The sequence below is a fragment of the Rutidosis leptorrhynchoides genome, chromosome 8 (assembly GCF_046630445.1).
Source record: "Rutidosis leptorrhynchoides isolate AG116_Rl617_1_P2 chromosome 8, CSIRO_AGI_Rlap_v1, whole genome shotgun sequence".
Taxonomy (NCBI): Eukaryota; Viridiplantae; Streptophyta; class Magnoliopsida; order Asterales; family Asteraceae; genus Rutidosis; species Rutidosis leptorrhynchoides.
In genome coordinates, this window is record NC_092340.1 from 243643011 (window position 1) to 243661905 (window position 18895).

General features: G+C 31.3%; 1 protein-coding gene across 1 annotated transcript; it reads left to right on the top strand.

Annotated features, from left to right (window-relative positions):
- The first annotated feature begins 1380 nt into the window (after window positions 1–1380).
- Window positions 1381–7465, top strand: LOC139862150 (8-hydroxygeraniol dehydrogenase-like). The gene is made up of 5 exons (XM_071850710.1): window positions 1381–1612; window positions 2179–2292; window positions 5571–6075; window positions 6236–6389; window positions 7115–7465. The coding sequence occupies exons 1-5, from the start codon at window positions 1515–1517 to the stop codon at window positions 7315–7317; spliced, it is 1074 nt and encodes a 357-aa protein (XP_071706811.1). The 5' UTR covers window positions 1381–1514; the 3' UTR covers window positions 7318–7465.
- The last annotated feature ends 11430 nt before the right edge of the window (window positions 7466–18895 follow it).

An 18895-nucleotide genomic window follows, 5' to 3' on the forward strand; every position in this document is an offset into this window, starting at 1 on the left:
CGTTAGAATTTTCTGTCGCAACGCACGGATCCGAATTTTTCTAATATTATCTAAATCGATAAAAGAAATGAAGTGATGAATCATTGCGAAATTGACATGAATTGATATGAATGATATTTTTGGATTTGATAAAAACATAATGATATGAACCACAAGTCTTTGTTCCCTCGACTAAAAATACGACTGTCTATATCTTACCCATATTACGGTATTACCTCTTCTATACCGTATTAGTGAAACTTGATAGTTTTGTTGTTTGTTGATATGAGGATTTGACTATTTGAGCCACACATTTGAAAAGTGAAGTTCGTCAATAAAGTTATCCACACCAAAGGTGGTGGGTGACTTGCAACGATGATGACATAGCATCATTCACATTATTTCTTGTATAATTATGAAATGGACGTTTTTGGTATATGAGAAAAGTTAAAATGATATGATATTATATAAAAATAAATTATAATTATATTATATTATATTATATTATATTATAATTATAATTATATTATAATTCACTCTAAAAGTGAATTTTTTTTTTTAAATAGTTTTATTTATAAGGTCTTACAAAAATGGTTTTGCAACTTATCACCCCATACCGGTATTTCAAATGCCGGTTTGCATATGTGGCATTTTTTTAATTTATTATTATTATTATTTTGAGATCTTACAAACTCGTAAGCTCGTTTTGTTTTGAAAAGTTTTAAAGCTCGTTTTGGTTTTGAAATGTTTCAAAACAAAGCTCGATATATTTTGATACGGAGTAATACATATAGTTAACTAAATTTTACGAGTAAAAAACATTTCAAAACAAAACGAGCTTTAAAACCTTTCAAAACAAAACGAGCTTTAAAATCTTTCAAGAACATATAATTTTTTTTGTTTTGAGAAGTTTTTTACTCGTAAATTTAGTTAACAATATGTATTACTCCGTATCAAAATATATCGAGCGTTGTTTTGAACTTTTCAAAACAAAACGAGCTTTAAAATCTTTCAAAACAAAAGGAGCGTATCACGAGTTTGTAAGATCTAAATTTTTTTTTTTTGTAAAAATGTCACGTAGGTAAACCGGCATTTGAAATGCCAGTTTGGGGTGACAAGTTGCAAACCAGCATTTGAAATGTCAGTTTCCCTATTTTTATAAATTTTGACTTTGAAAAACCATTTTTGTTTTTGAAAAACCATGTTTATACCTTTTAGGAATTTTTTTTTTTATAGGATTTTAATAGAAATAGACTACAGCGATATATACATTATTATTAAATACACGCAAATGCAATATAAACATGTATGATGTATAACGTGATGTTCATCATATGTGACGTTAGGAAAACAAATAAAAAGATCGTACATCATTTGTTATGGTAATAAATCTCTTTTGCTCAAAAAATATTGCCATTCCATACATATATTATACAGCATTCATAATATATATACACCCCACAACCATAAATTAAATCATTCTCCATCAAACATATTATCGTTTTTCATTTGCATTTGCACACATATCGTAGCAGATGGAGAGTTCATCGGAGACCGCATATCCCGTTAAGGCTTTCGGATACGCCGCTAGAGATCCCTCCGGCGTACTGTCCCCCATTAAGTTCTCGAGGAGGTATATTTAATTTATTTATCTATTTATTAAATTTATTTCATTTGTATTTACGTTTACGTAGATTCAATTTTGTAAAGGAAGACAATACATAGATCTGATGCTTTATATGTTATATAGATAGATAGAAGATAACACAAAATATATAGCGTTTTATTACGTTAATGTGAATATTAAATTATTGTGCAAGTTTTACTATAGTATATTGTGAAGGATACTTACGCTTTACATTTAACACTTCTAAATGGATCATGATCGAATCACAAGTATACAAAATTATATCAATAACATTTTTCATTGATAAGTAATACAAAATATCGTAAATTATGTAGTCACCTCAATTTGATATTCGGTTTTTGATGAAGAACAAAAACAAAATTTTGTTAGTAATTTTTTTTTTTAGGGGTAAAGGTTAGGAACCCGTTGAATATATTAAAATTGATACAAATGTTAGAAAATTACATGAGCGCCACGTTATTTCTGTTATGACAACTGAAACGAGTGTATGTTTCATGTGTGGTGTCACTTAGTTAAACACATAACAAAAGTGTGATGATTGTTGATTGTAGGGAAACAGGAGATGAAGATGTGAGGTTCAAAGTGTTGTACTGTGGCGTCTGTCACACTGATCTTCATTCTATCAAGAATGATTGGTTCAATGCCAAGTATCCTTTGATCCCTGGGTAAGTTATGTTTTGACGTTACATTCAATATGTCATTGAGAAGGTTTTTTTTTTTTTTTAAAGGCAAAATCACACACACCATTAACACGAATATTTACAACCACGAATATGTCCCTCAACCTCTTGGTTGGAGGGCCACCACGATACCGTTGGCCAAAATGCGGTTTGGTGTCATTGAGAAGGTTTAATGATCATGTATGGTCTTTCCATAATGTTAGTTCTTTATACTACTCCCTCCATTCGTAATTTATTTTTATCTATTACTTTTAGTTCTAAATTAATTAATTGTAGATTTCTATAAATAATTAAAAAAAATCACTTTTATGCCCTTCATTACTGTGCATCGGACTATGGCTGTTATTAGTTATATACAATGACTAATGATTTCTTAATACATCTAAAACGTATGATGATCCGATTTAAACCTTCTAGTTTGGTTGATAGACTCAAGGTTGATTGACATCTTGATTAGTTGTTTTTTTAATTTGGTTGTTTTGGGTGGTCTAGTTATTTGGACTTTTTTACAATTTTTATCTTGGATTGAGAAAAAGAGAAACATGATACAAGAAATTAACGCGGACAGAGAGCTCGAAAAAATAAACTAAACCTAAAACCAAACACTGCTGAGAGCCAACAAACAACATGACAAACAAACTACAACATAAAAAAATACGGATATAGTAACCAATTCAAACACAAGACAACTACTAACTAACAACCAAATCCAAACCCCACTAACCAATGGCCTCATCGTCGGTGAAGTCGGTGTCGCCGACATTGCCCGCACTAGCCTTGAATGAAAAGGTCGTACCGTATCCGGTTTAGTCATCGATGTTAGTACCCGACGGAGGAGGACTGAAACCACGTGTTCCAAACTCCTCGAAAAGAATCTACTTTTCCTAGTGATCGTCCCAATCCTGAGCCCACGTAAGACCACTTGCAAGACCCGTCCACTTGAGCGTCTTTACACGAATTTTAGATCTCACCCCCCACTTCATCATCATTACTTCTATCCCTTAAACTAAACGAATTATCCGACGCAATCTTCTTTTTTACCTTATCCTTTGCATTGCTTTTAGAAGCATATTTCTTAACCCCGGGTCCACGAAATTTACTCGAATGCGTGAACCATCACTGACAAAAACCTTCGCACTTCACGTCCGAACAAATAAAATGCCTCCTACCCGCACCATTATCTATAGCAACATTAGCCAAATTATCTAACAAGCATCTCGTCTCCAACCCAATCGATTGGGAAGCAACCGGCGTCACAATAACATTTACGATCTCGTTCAATTTCTTTTTTTTTTAGCGAACCCTTGACCTTCAAGTGCCATATCTGTATCTGTATATCTTGTGCATTATACGCAACCGAACTGATACCTTGCCCAACACCCGCAACATCAACCATCAATTGATTTGCAATGTCAATTATTATTATTATTATTATTATTATTATTATTATTATTATTATTATTATTATTATTATTATACTTTTGTTATTATTATTATTATTAATTATTATTATTATTATTATTATTATTATTATTATTATTATTATTATTATTATTATTATATTATTAAATAATCATAATCAACTTGGACATTAGCATGATTATCACCACTCACATGTTGAGGTGCAACATTATCCACATCTACATGGTCCCCTGCCTTGTTCCTTTTATTATCAACATCCCTTAACAAGCTCATCTCTTTGATAGCTAGTGGTAGTTGTTATTCATTTTATCATCTTTACTATTTTTATTATCCTAATATACTATTTGTAAAAGTTACCTACTGATGTTGTGAGAGTTAGTGTTTCGATTGGACTGTGTGGTCAATGTCATTTCAGTTAATCTGATAAGGCTATTTTGGTCAATTTGCATCCCTTTTCCACCCACCTACTTATACTTTCTAGGGTTTCACTCCCTCACCTACCTGATGTTCTCTGGAGCTCTCATCTGCCATGCTTTAATCTCTGTTGCCTGACATCGCCGGTCTCCGGTGGTCGTACTCTAACACCTCCGACGGTTAATTTGTAATGGTAATCATGTGGTTTCTACCCCAATATTTTCAAATCAAATCTCTGTTGCCTGACATCACCGGTCTCCGGTGGTCGTACTCTAACACCTCCGACGGGTAATTATATACCTACGTAAAGTGAAAATGAATAGTACTATTCATTTTTTCACTTTTCACAAACTTAACCCCTAACTTTTATTAAAATACAAATCGAACCTCCCACTTTATACGTATATTTTTTCCCAAATTTCACAAGCTTGACCCCCTAACTTTTATTAAAATACAAATCGAACTCCCACTTTACTAACTTTTTTTTTACTAATATTCAATTTTCACAAATTTAACCCCCTAACTTTTATTAAAATACAAATCGAACCCTCACTTTATACGTAAAGTTTTTTCAAATTTCACAAACTTAACCCACTAACTTTTATTAAAATACAAATCGAACCCCCACTTTACTAACTTTTTTTTTTAAAATAAAACCCGAACGCTAAAAGAAGCAACTTTCACAAAAGGAACAAGCCTTCAATGTTATGTCCAAAAAAATTCTTTTTTACAAAATAGATCAAGACTTTTTTTTTTAACTCGCATTCAAAACGGAGCCTCCGGCGCGAAGCGAGGGCTCCACAACTAGTTACTACTATATACTAATTCCCTTGGGAATAGTAAGTGAATAGTATCCGGTTTTACGCCTTATCGACTTGCACGTTGCGCAGAAACATTTGTACCTACAAGCTCTAGTAATGAGCTACAGTTTTTTTTTTTGTTTTTTTAATTCTCCTTCTCATTCTCCCCTACAAATTCACTGAAGGACTGTACAAAAATGTTGCCCCGATTTTTTTAAACTTATTTTCATCAAAAAACGTTATGCTTACTTCTTATTTTGTTATTTTTAATCTTCTTTTTCCCTACAATTTTTCCTAAACATTGCCAAAAAATATCTATACGATGAAGCGGCATCGTGCGGCCCCTACAACTAGTTTTAGTACAATTTGCCGGGTAACCTTTTATCAAAAGAAAAATTATTTTCAACTGTATGTTTTTTGTTGGAGGGAAGTACAACTTGACTAGTAATGTTTTTGCTTGCAATAGTAGTTAACTACTTTCGTATTCAAGCATACGGTTTTTTTTTTTTTTCTTCCTTTTTTTGTCATATTATAAATCTAACAGAAAACTTTAATAATTTCAAAACATAAACATGAGTATTGAGATTATCGATACAACTAAACTGACTCAAAGTTACTTCATTGCAGCCATGAGATTGTAGGAGTGGTAACTGAGGTAGGTAGCAAGGTCAAAAAGGTCAAAGTCGGAGACAACGTTGGGGTGGGTTGTATGGTTAATTCTTGCCGTTCATGCGATCAATGTGTTGATGATCAAGAACAATACTGCTCAAATGTTGTAATGACATACAATGCTACATCGGAAATAACTTATGGTGGTTACTCTGACCACATGGTTACTAATGAACACTTCATTGTCTCATGGCCTAAAGACCTTCCGCTTGATGGTGGTGCACCTTTATTATGTGCTGGAATCAGTGTTTATAGCCCAATGCGGTATTATGGGCTTGATAAGGTTGGAATGCATGTTGGTGTTGTTGGGCTTGGTGGGCTAGGTCATGTGGCTGTTAAGTTTCTTAAAGCGCTTGGTGTTAAGGTTACTGTGATTAGTACTAACCCTGATAAAAAAGAAGAGGCTGTTAGTAAGCTCGGTGCTGATTCGTTCTTGGTTAGCCGCGAGCAGGCCCAAATGCAGGTAACTTTTTAATTTTAGCTGATCTTTTGTCCAAAATAAACCCAAAAGATGAAAAAAGTAGCCCAAAAAAACCAACTTCTGTGCATCTAGGAAACATTTTGATGATTAAAATTGATTTTAAAATGATTTAATATTGTGTCAATTTAAATTATATTTGCAGGCTGCTATGGGTACTATGGATGGAATTATCGATACCGTTGCTGCTGACCATCCTCTTGTGCCTTTGATTGATATTCTAAAGCCTAACGGAAAATTGATTTTGGTTGGTGCTCCAACTAAACCACATGAAGTACCAGCTTTCCCTTTGCTTGCTGGTATGTAACAATTTTAACTCAATGTATTGTTTTTGTACCAAAGGTCTATTGAGTTGACTTTTCACCTATGAGACGCTCAAATGTCTCTTAAATTCGTAATGGGGTGTGTGAATTAATCGTGTCTTAATAATATTTGATGCATCTTTTTTTCTTAAGAACAGAAGGTAAGCAAATTAGTATTTGAGGTCAAACTCTAGTTTTGAGTACATGTGGCAATTTTTACAGATGTACTTAAAATGGGTGAAGCCACTTTTTGTTTTCTCTATTTTGGGTATAACAATAATAACATACCTTATCAATCAAATCAAACTCAGTTTTTATTTTATGAAAGAAACAAAGAATGGAGAAACAAAAAATCTCCACAGGAGACCCAGGTTCAATCCCCACCGACCTCACTTTAGGGTCTTGCCTTTCAAAAAAAAAAAAAAATTAATAAATAAATATTTGAGAAAATAATTTTGTATCAACCTAATTTGGCCCTTTCTAGTCGAAAACTTACATATGTGCTTGTCCCACCCAGTTTGTCACATCCAGTTTATAATCTTTAGTCGTGGTCTATACCTTAATATCATTGCTATGTACTGCGATTTGGTCGATCATTATAGTTTAGCAATAGTACTAATTAAAAACGTATGCGAAGGAAATATACAAACTTTCAGTTAGCAACATTCCTTATATCTTGTATTACATCTTTTGGTTATGTGTTAACGTTTTTGTAATGGCAGGGAGGAAGCTAGTGGGAGGAAGTTTGATCGGAGGGATAAAAGAGACACAAGAAATGATTGAATTTGCAGCAAAACACAAGATAACTGCAGCAATTGAGGTCATCCCCATTGACTATATTAATACTGCCATGGAACGTCTTCAGAAATCTGATGTCCGTTATCGTTTTGTTATTGACGTTGCTAACTCCTTAAAATCAGCTTAGTTAAGTTTCTTATCAATATATCAACTCTCATATACCGTTGAATTTCTTATATGCGTTTTGGCATGAGACTTATTCGTGTTTTCATCATCGGACCATTTATTTATTTCTTGATAATGAAAGTATAATACTATGATGATTTCCTACCTTATTTTCCACTTCATTTCATTTTTATATATTATATATTATGTGTCTACGACCTTATTTTGTGTTTGTGTTTTTTTATGGGGACAATAGATTTGGGACGGAAGTAGTATCTAGTTTATATTTTATATTTACTTTTATTTTCTGTTTGATATACACGGAAAAAATATCAACTCTTATATTTTAGTGTTTATTGTTGAAGAATAGATTGATTGTATTTCATTGCCAAATCACTGTGTAGTACATATGTATAAATAGATGATAACCCTAACAATATCTAGAGGGCTAAACCCAACACATACAAAACATGGGTTAATAAATATGGGCTAACATCCCCCCCGCAGTTGGAGCGTGAGTACTCCGGACGCTCAAACTGGATCTGAACTCGTCAAACAGTGCAAATGGCAGACCCTTAGTGAAGATGTCAGCAAACTGGTATCTGGACGGAACATGTACGACCCGTACCTGTCCCTGAGAAACTAGATCACGAACAAAGTGAATATCAATCTCAATGTGCTTGGTTCGCTGATGTTGAACCGGATTAGTGGAGAGGTAGACGGAGCTGACATTATCACAGTAAACCAAGGTAGCAGAAGTATGTGGACAATGAAGCTCGTGCAAAAGATTACGAATCCAACAAGTCTCGTCAACGGCATTGGCAACTCCCCGATATTCCGCCTCTGCACTGGAACGAGAGGGCGTGGGTTACCGCTTAGAAGACCATGATAGAAGATTGTTGCCGAGGAAAACACAATAGCCTGAGGTGGATCGTCTGGTGGTGGGACAACCTGCCCAATCAGCGTCAGAATAAGCGACCAATGTGGTGGGAGAAGATGCATATACCTGAAGACCAAGGTCAGTGGCACCCTGAATGTAACGAATGATCCTTTTAAGAGCGTGCATGTGTTGCTCTCGAGGGTCATGCATGAAGATACAGATCTGCTGAACTGCATAAGAGATGTCTGGTCGTGTAAATGTAAGATACTGTAGTACGCCTACGACGCTGCGATAGAAAGTGGGGTCCTTAACAGGGGGACCATGACTAATAAGTTTGGCACTCGGTTCGACCGGGGTCCTGCAAGGATGACATGAGGGCATACCAGCCCGCTCAATGATCTCGGAGGCGTACTGTTTTTGGGAGATGAACATTCCAGACGCAGTACGAGTAGCATGAATGCCAAGGAAGTAGTTCAGCGGGCCCAGATCAGTCATAGCAAATTCATTATGTAAGGAAGCAATAATTCGCTGGACTAACCTTATAGAAGAAGCAGTCAACACAATATCATCAACATATAATAACAGGTATGCTGTATCCGAACCGTGATGATAAATAAAAAGAGAAGTATCACATCGGCTCTGGTGAAAGCCAACCGCTGAGCATAACCTGAAAAGCGCTTAAACCATGCACGAGGGGCCTGCTTAAGGCCGTACAAAGATTTCTGCAAGAGCCAGACGTGATCCGGGTATCAGGGATCCCGAAACCCTGGTGGCTGGTGCATATAGACAATCTCTAAAAGCTGTCCGTGAAGAAAGACGTTCTTGACATCTAGCTGATGAACTGGCCATTGTCGAGATACCGTCAAACTGAGTACAATGCGTATCGATGCCGGTTTAACAACCAGGCTGAAGGTCTCATCACAATCAATACCAACCTGCTGGTTTCGACCGTTAGCTACGAGTCGAGCTACCGTCTTCATTAATGTAGCGACCCGTCCTAATCCATAAGGACGAATACAATAACATATGATTACATCGCGAGGTATTTGACCTCTATATGATACATTTTACAAACATTGCATTCATTTTTAAAAGACAAACTTTCATTTCATTGAAAGTTGACAGGCATGCATACCCTTTCATAATATATCCAATCTATAAATGACTTAATCTGTTATCTTCTTAATAATAATCTTTATTGAACTCAATGACTTGAATGCAACGTCTTTTGAAATATGTCATGAATGACTCCAAGTAATATCTTTAAATTGAGCAAATGCACATCGGAAGATTTCTTTCAAATCTGAGAATAAACATGCTTTCAAGTGTCAACCAAAAGGTTGGTGAGTTCATTAGTTTATCATAAACATTCATTTCCATCATTTTAATAGACCACAAGATTCTCATTTTTCATAATTAACATCACACTCGCAAGTGCATAAAAATCATTAATATGATGAACACCTAGTAACCGATATTAACAAATGCATCTAGAATATCCCCAAATATACAGGTACACTCATCTGTATATAAAATCGAAGTACTAAAGCATCTATAGATCTATCTTCAGGATTCGCGTCAATTAGGGGGTATGTTCCCTAATTCTTAGGCTACCAAGCTGAAAGGGTGATATCCGGTATAATGATTCAATCATAGAATGTAATTTTCGAGTACTTGTGTCTTTTTCGTCAAACATTTATAAAAGCACATGTATTCTCAATCCCAAAAATATATATTGCAAAAGCATTTAAAAAGGGAGCAAATGAAACTCACTATACTGTATTTTGTAGTAAAAATACATATGACGATATTGAACAATGCAGGGTTGGCGTCGGATTCACGAACCTATATCAGTTATATATATATTAAAACATATAATTAACATGTAATAATAATCAAACCAGTTTATATATATTCTTAATTTAATTTAGTAATATATTTTTTATTTTAAAGGTTATATATATATTTATTTTGTATATTAATATTTATATATATAGTTATATTAATATATTTATAGATTGATAGCATTATATCAATAATTTGTTATATAAAAATAATACTAATTATGATAAAATTCATGATGATTCTAATAATAATAATAATAATAATGTTAATAAAAATGAAAATGCTTTTAATATTAATAATAATGATAATACTACTAAAGATAAATAAAAATGTTATATGTTAATAATATTACTAATATTTGTGATAATAATAATGTTAATGATATTAATAATAATAATAATAATAATAATAATAATAATAATAGTATTTTTACTAATAATAATACCTAGTGATCTTTCTTAATAACAAAAATGATAATATTATTAACCATAATATTTATGTTAACATAATAATAATAACAATAATTAATGATAACAATAATAATAATAATAATAATAATAATAATAATAATAATAATAATAATAATAATAATAATAATAATAATAATAATAATAATAATAATAATAATAATAATAATAATAATAATAATAATAATAATAATAGAAATTAAATTAAAAGTGTATACCCTTGTAAATGTTTTTCTAAAAAGAAATGCCCCAAACGAGGCTCGAACTCGTGACATCCTGCTCACACACAAACACACTTAACCATCACTCTATCCGATTCTTTCTTGTTTTATTTAGATTTGAAATTCATTTAAACTGTTTGTTTCTGTTCCCTTCTCCTTCATCAGGATACAAACGACCAGAGACCCAATATCCATAACAAGTATAAAAAATTTGAATTCGGATGTGAAACTTAAACAAAAACATTCTATTATTTGTTGAATTGATTTAATCAGGAAAGAAATAAATAAACAAAAAGAAAACAAGCAATAGCAGCTGAAAGAAAAGACACGATGAATACTCAAACATCAAAATCGAGTTTTAATGTGTTTTAGATCACGGTTTAAAAATAAAATAAGTTTTAAATCCTTTTTAGAAATGTTCTCACTTATCAATTTAACTTAAATTGTAAAAACAAAATCAAATTTCGTCAAGAACAATTTCTTTGACTTTTTGAAAATTAACTTTAACTCCAAAATTTGAAGTCGATATAACGAATTGGGATTTGATATTTTGCAGAAAGTTTGTGTAAAAGAAGCCTAACAAAACTGCATTTAAGGATTCTTAAATTTGATTCATTTTTGAAACTTTTAGAATTTGATCCCAAAAACAGAGATATCGAGTAAAGAGAAAAAAAATATAATTCTGTTTAATTTATAAAAACAAATGTAGTTGATATATGATAAGCGTAGGAAAATATTTGAATAAATTTCTGTCAGATTCATGGAGTAAATGGGTTTGATTTATGGAATGAAAAGGTCGACATGAAATATTCGTTCCAGGAAGAAGATAAAAAAAATAATAACAGTAGAGTGTGACTGATAACAAAATCGTACGTTTGATTCGATATGTAACAGATTCAGAACAAGAAATAAAATTTATAAAAGTTGAAAGCGATCTGCACCAGTTTACCTTAATTTATCTGATTTCATAACTATATAATTAATACTAATATTTAGTAAATATAAATATATTAATAATACTAAAAATAATAATAATAATAATATTAAAAATAGTAATAATAATACTATTAATATCAGGTATAATTATAATTTTTAATAATATTGTTAATAATGATATTAATAGTAGTAATATTAATGATAAAGATACTAGTAATAATAAACGATAAATAATAATATGATAACAAAAATGATAATTTTAATAAATTTAATTAATAAAAATGATAATAATAATCTTATTAATGATACTAATAATAATACTAGTTCTGATAATATTAATATTATTAATGATAAATATAATAATATAATAACTTATACATATCAAATTTTTTATATATATCTTTTGTATTAAAAATAATGCTATTAATTATACAAATTTTAATATTTATAAAAGTAATGATAATAATATTAATATAACAATTATTTTCAATCTTGCACTTAAATATAATATGGCTATATAATATGTATTATATCATAATGAGTACTAAATTTTTATATTTCTATAAATCATAATAACTAAAATTAAAATTTTACTACTAATTATAATAATAATGTTATTAACAATGATAACAATATTAATAATAATGTAATAAATCAATCGTATCAAATTTCATATAATGTTATTAATGATGTTGATATTTATATTAATATTAATATTCATAATGATAATGAAAGTATTAATATTAATACAACAACTATATTTTAAATTGTATTGTATATTATTAATTACTTAATATAATCATATATAATATGATAACCTTTATTGAATATTTACTATTTATAAATTATATATATATATATATATATATATATATATATATATATATATATATATATATATATATATATATATATATATATATATATATATATATATATATATATATATATATATATATATATATATATATATATATATACATGTAATAATAATTAATCATAGAAGTCATATACATTTATATATAGATTCATTTTAATTTTACACTTAATTATTTTTTATCCTATTTTACATATTTAATTCTAATGCTTAAATTAGATTTTATAATTTCAAATTAATATACATATACTTACATTTATTTACAATCAATTGTTCGTGAACCGTCGGAAATGGTAAAAGGGCAAATGCATATATGAAACAGTTCAAAAATTTTGAGAATCAACATTACAGACTTTGCTTATCATGTCGGAAACAATTAAAGATCAAGTTTAAATTTGGTCGGAAATTTTCGGGTCGTCACAGTACCTACCCGTTAAAGAAATTTCGTCCCGAAATTTGATTGGGATGGTCATGGCTGACAATAAGTATGTTTTCGTGACGAATATAAGTTAATAAATAGAGTTTTATCACCATCGAGTAATATGGATAAAACAATTGGATTACTCGAAGAGTATGAGTGAAACTATCGCAAAAGAAGGAAATGAGTAAATGCAGGTTCATCTTAACTAGTGACGTAGTCACAGTTGATTTTCGAAATCCAGGGATTTTAGAGGAAATCTTCGTAATAAGATTTGGTTCTTCGGTAATTAAGGAAATTAAGATCCTCTTTGGTTAAATGCGATAATCTATTTCGATTGCTCTGTCGGATATTTCACTATAAATTCACCCTCTTCATTTCCTTTATATTTTGGAGTTCCATCCTTTTGTTTTCTTTTCCCAACTATAAGTCAAGCGAATAATAGTCCAGAATTCGTAGGTATGAAGTTTCGAATGAACATGACTAACGTTCTAAGAAAGAAATTGTAATAGCACGATCTTGATTGGTTAAATTAACAAAATTCAAGAGAAAGATAGAATTATCAGGAAGATATGTTCTCGATATATTCGGAGATTAGACAGAATGTAAGAGTCGTGTAACATGGCACATGATGACTTTATGGTATGTGAATCATCACGTTCTATTTAGAAACTCAGCATGAATTACTGTAATATAATCACGTTGATCAAGTGTCATTATATTATACTAACTCATGCTTCAGTTCTCAACACTACTTCAAAAACATTCATACTAACACTACTTCAAAAACATTCATACTTTAAACTCAGAGTTTTCAGATGTTTAGAAACTAAAATAGTTTTCTTTAAGATGTAACACAGATAGCGCGAAGAGATAAATAATCTCAGATGAGAATAGTTATGAATTTATCTTCGGAAATATCGAGAATATTTATAATGAAAGATACGATGATATCTTAGAATTCCTAATATTGATGGATGATGAAGAAAATTTGTCCGTAAAGGTTTAGAGTCAGGAGCAAGATATTCGTTAATTACTTCAGCAGATACTGAATCATTTGGATTCTTTGAAGGCAGGTTTAGTCTTTGTGATTTATCCACAGCCTCCTTCATGATTTGCTCAATCCGTTTTCCAGTATCAAAATTTTTGAGCTTTTTCAGCATGCTATTCTTTATTATTAAACTTCTGACTGTTAAGGTCGTTTACAGTCTTTGCTGCTTCATTCAGCTTTTTCAACATTCAGAATATTGATTCGTAGACTGGGTATTTTTTTTTCTTCAGAATTTCAGAATGAAAGCTCATAATCCTAAGAGATGAATGTTATATGTATACATATAACTGTTGATGTATACATGCTGCGAGATTTAAAAAAATACTGATTGCTAATCCCCGGTAATTGATGTGGTAATTCTCGTTATAAGATGTGGATGAGTAGATGAATACGTTTTAACGAACAAATATAATGGTTCTTCGGAGAGACTTAAGCCAATGAGTAATGAAGTTGCTGGTAAGTTTACTGTTAATGTGGTGGAATATAAACGGTTCCCCGGTAACGATGACGAAAGGCAAACTTATATATCGAGGTTATAATAAGGCTAATTCGAATAAAAGTCGAAGTTGATTTGCTGGAGCTGTGACAAAATTGGCTAATCTGGAGAGAGATTGTAAAGTTATTTTCGGTAATAACAAAGCCAAGGAATCATAGATTCGTGTTAAACTTCTATTTAGGTTCCGAGAGTTTTCCAGGTGCATAGCTATATGCATCAATCTTTTCTTCCGTAGATGAAGTGCGGTTGGTTTATCCTCTCGATTGAGGTGTTTTCAAGAATCATGAAAGGTTTGAACGCAAATTGTAATAGTCAAAATACAAACGAGGTTTAAGATGAACTCAAGTGGCAAACTTGAAGAATTGTTTAGTTTCATATATTTTAATCAATATTTTAATTCATTTTAATTGTCCAATGTTATTAGTCCACAGTTAGTAGTCCAAAATTAGTAGTTCAACAATTCATATATAGTTTAATATATAATATTCAAATTAATTAATACTTATCGTGACCCATTGTATATATGTCTCAGACTCGATCACAACTCAAAGTATATATATTATTTTAGAATCAACCTCAACCCTGTATAGCTAACTCCAGCATTACCGTATATAGAGTGTCTATGGCTATTCCAAATAATATATATAGATGCGTCGATATGATATGTCAAAACCTTGTATACGTGTCCCGATATTTAAAGTGCGTAAAATAAATAACAGAAATTAAATGACAATAAATAAAATTGCGATAAAATAAATTGCGATAAATAAAATATAATAAGGAATTAGCAGTTAGCTAGGAACAGTTAGCTACGATTTTGTTAGCGTGGATTCTTAACAAAATTTCTCATAGTTAATTTGTTTGTTTCTAACAAATTTTATTTTTGTCCAATGTTTTCTTCATTATGCCACTTGTTGGATTCTGATAAGTCAAAATCCAAATATGAAATTGAATGAAAATGGTTATTCTGTGGTGAACTGATTCATATATCTTGTGGATGTAAGTAGGATAGTAAATGTCTGTTGAATCAGATTCGAAGAATGTACAGTGTAACTTATTAATGTGAAATTTAAATATTTCTCGGGTATTACCTACCCGTTAAAATATTTTTACTATTAACAGTTTGTACAAAAGAATTTTTAATTACAATCTTTATGAAAATATACTTACATATATATATTTTCTTCAGATGTAATATAGATTTAATGAGTTAATATGATATTAATCTCATTTGATTTTCCGGTTGGAACTAGAATAAATAATCTCTAAAACTTTAGAGATTACATAATCGCCACAGAATGTTTCTCCAATGATGTTATAGATTAATACTTCATCGGTTGTTGTTGTTGGTACTCCTTGGTATCTATGGTGCGTATGACGTTGATGCTCGAGGTACAGATTGTGATGTTGAGGTGTGGGATGCGGATGTTGCTGTAGCTGGTAAGTTTTGCACCATATTCTCCAAAGCTATTACTCGAGCATGAAGTTCGTTGACTTCTTGTATTACTCCGGGATAATTGTCGGTTCGGACGAGTGGATGAATAAGGTTTTGGAATTGAGATAGTATATAATCATGGTGAGATATTCGGGAAATGAGGGTGAATATGGTGTTTCAGACAGGTTCGCCGGTAAGTGCTTCAGGTTCTTCACCAAGAGGTGAATTCGGTTGGTGGAAGGGATCGCCTTCTTCGCATCTCCATTGATTAAGTAGGCTACGAACCCATCAGATGAATTGGAGATGGTTGATTCATTCTAGTGACACTGCTTTCGGAGCTTAGGTGAACATCCATGTAGGAATAGTTGTCGGGTTCCGAAGAACTTGAACTAGTGACGAGTTCCATTTCGTACTATTGAGTAAAGGGTTTTTCGGTATGAAATGATTTCCAACTATCGGATGGTATTCTAATTACATAGAATATCTACATATATAGAGCAAAAGATTTCGTAGATTACGGAGGGATTTACGTAATATGTCAGGCAAAGTTTACAGTAACAGATATGTTAAGATATGAATTAGCAGATACGCAAAGATACGAATTTTGTCTATACACTATTCATGCAATCAATGCAGTAAGATGTGTCTAGACTAAGAATGATAAGCAGGTAATTTCCTAAGGATGATAAGCAGATGATTTCCGACTAGAAATGATAAGCAAAACTTTTGACATGCACACACGGTCGAAGTCCAGACTCATTAATGCATCCTAACAACTACTAGTTAGATACACTAATGCAAGACCTGGTTCGCTCAGACCACCGCTCTGATACCACATGTAGCGACCTGTCCTAATCCATAAGAATGAATACAATAACATATGATTACATCGCGAGGTATTTGACCTCTATATGATACATTTTACAAACATTACATTCGTTTTTAAAAGACAAACTTTCATTTCATTGAAAGTTGATAGGCATGCATACACTTTCATAATATATCCAATCTGTAAATGACTTAATCTGTTATCTTCTTAATAATAATCTTTATTGAACTCAATGACTTGAATGCAACGTCTTTTGGAATATGCTATGAATGACTCCAAGTAATATCTTTAAATTGAGCAAACGCACAGCGGAAGATTTCTTTCAAACCTGAGAATAAACATGTTTTCAAGTGTCAACCAAAAGGTTGGTGAGTTCATTAGTTTATCATAAATATTCATTTCCATCATTTTAATAGACCACAAGATTCTCATTTTTCATAATTAAAATCACACTCACAAGTGCATAAAAATCATTCATATGATGAACACTTGGTAACCGACATTAACAAATGCATCTAGAATATTCCCAAATATACATGTACACTCATCTGTATATAAAATCGAAGTACTAAAGCATCTGATAATGCCAAAAACGAACATATATTTCATAGCATTATCCTTCAAGAAAGACAAGCTTTTGGTTGCAATTGTTCTATTTACAAGTGATATTCGTTTAAATAATTAAAGGTGAAGATAAAAGACAGATTCGACGATTTGAAGACACAAACGACTAAAAAGCTAAAAAGTACAAAGTACAATTAAAGTGGTTCAAATTATTAATGAGAAACGTCTAAAAAATTACAAGAGTACGAGCCGCGGAACGCAAAGTACAAGATATTAAATAGTACGAAAGGACGTTCGAAAATCCGAAACCGGGACCAGAGCCAACTATCAACGCGCGACGCAACGGACCTAAAATTACAAGTCAACTATGCATATAAATATAATATAATATATATATAATTATATAAAATTATATATATATATTATATATATATATATATATATATATATATATATATATATATATATATATATATATATATATATATATATATATATATATATATTTAATAAACCGTCGGCAAGAAGCAAACAAAAGTACCTGACCAGTGAAAGGCGGCCATGCGACCGCATGGCCAGGAAGCACAAACTCCATGCGGTCGCATGGAGTACTGTAGCATCTGAGGTTCTTTAAATACAACGAATTCTGGCCGAATTTTTACACAATATATCTATCTATCACTCTTCTCAATTTATATTTATATTTATATTTTAATTATAATTTTAATTTTAAGTTAATAATAATAAGGTTATAGTGGCGAATGTTTTAAGTTTGTAAGTCGAAATTCTGTCCGTGTAACGCTACGCTATTATTAATCATTGTAAGTTATGTTCAACCTTTTTAAATTAATGTCTCGTAGCTAAGTTATTATTATGCTTATTTAAACCGAAGTAATCGTGATGTTGGGCTAAATATTAAAGATGGGGTAATTGGGCTTTGTACCATAATTGGGGTTTGGACAAAAGAACGACACTTATGGAAATTTGACTATGAATGATACCTTGTTAATTTAATATAAAGGTTACAATTTGACGTATCTATATATAACCACATACGCTTAATCGGGCACGGTGGGCGGGATATCTATAAATTCGAATTATTGTTCATTTGACCGGACACGAAAATGGATTAATGGTTAATGGACTCAATAAAACAGGGGTGGATTACATTCAAGGGTAATTGGTGTAATTATTAACAAAGTAGTAAAACCTTGGATTACACGCAGTCGATAACCTGTTGTATTCATTAAATAAAGTATTAAGACCTAGTTACAGTTCAAATCCCCAATTAGTTGGAATATTTGACTTCGTGTATAAGGATAATTTGACGAAGACTCTCGCACTTTATATTTATGACTGATGGACTATTATGGACAAAACCGTATGGACATATCGAATAATCCAGGACAAAGGACAATTAACCCATGGTAATAAACTAAAATCAACACGTCGAACATCATGATTACGGAAGTTTAAATAAGCATAATTCTTTTATTTTATATCTTATCGCACTTTTAATTATCGTACTTTTTAATTATCTCAATTTTATTTATCGTCATTTTATTTATCGCACTTTAATTT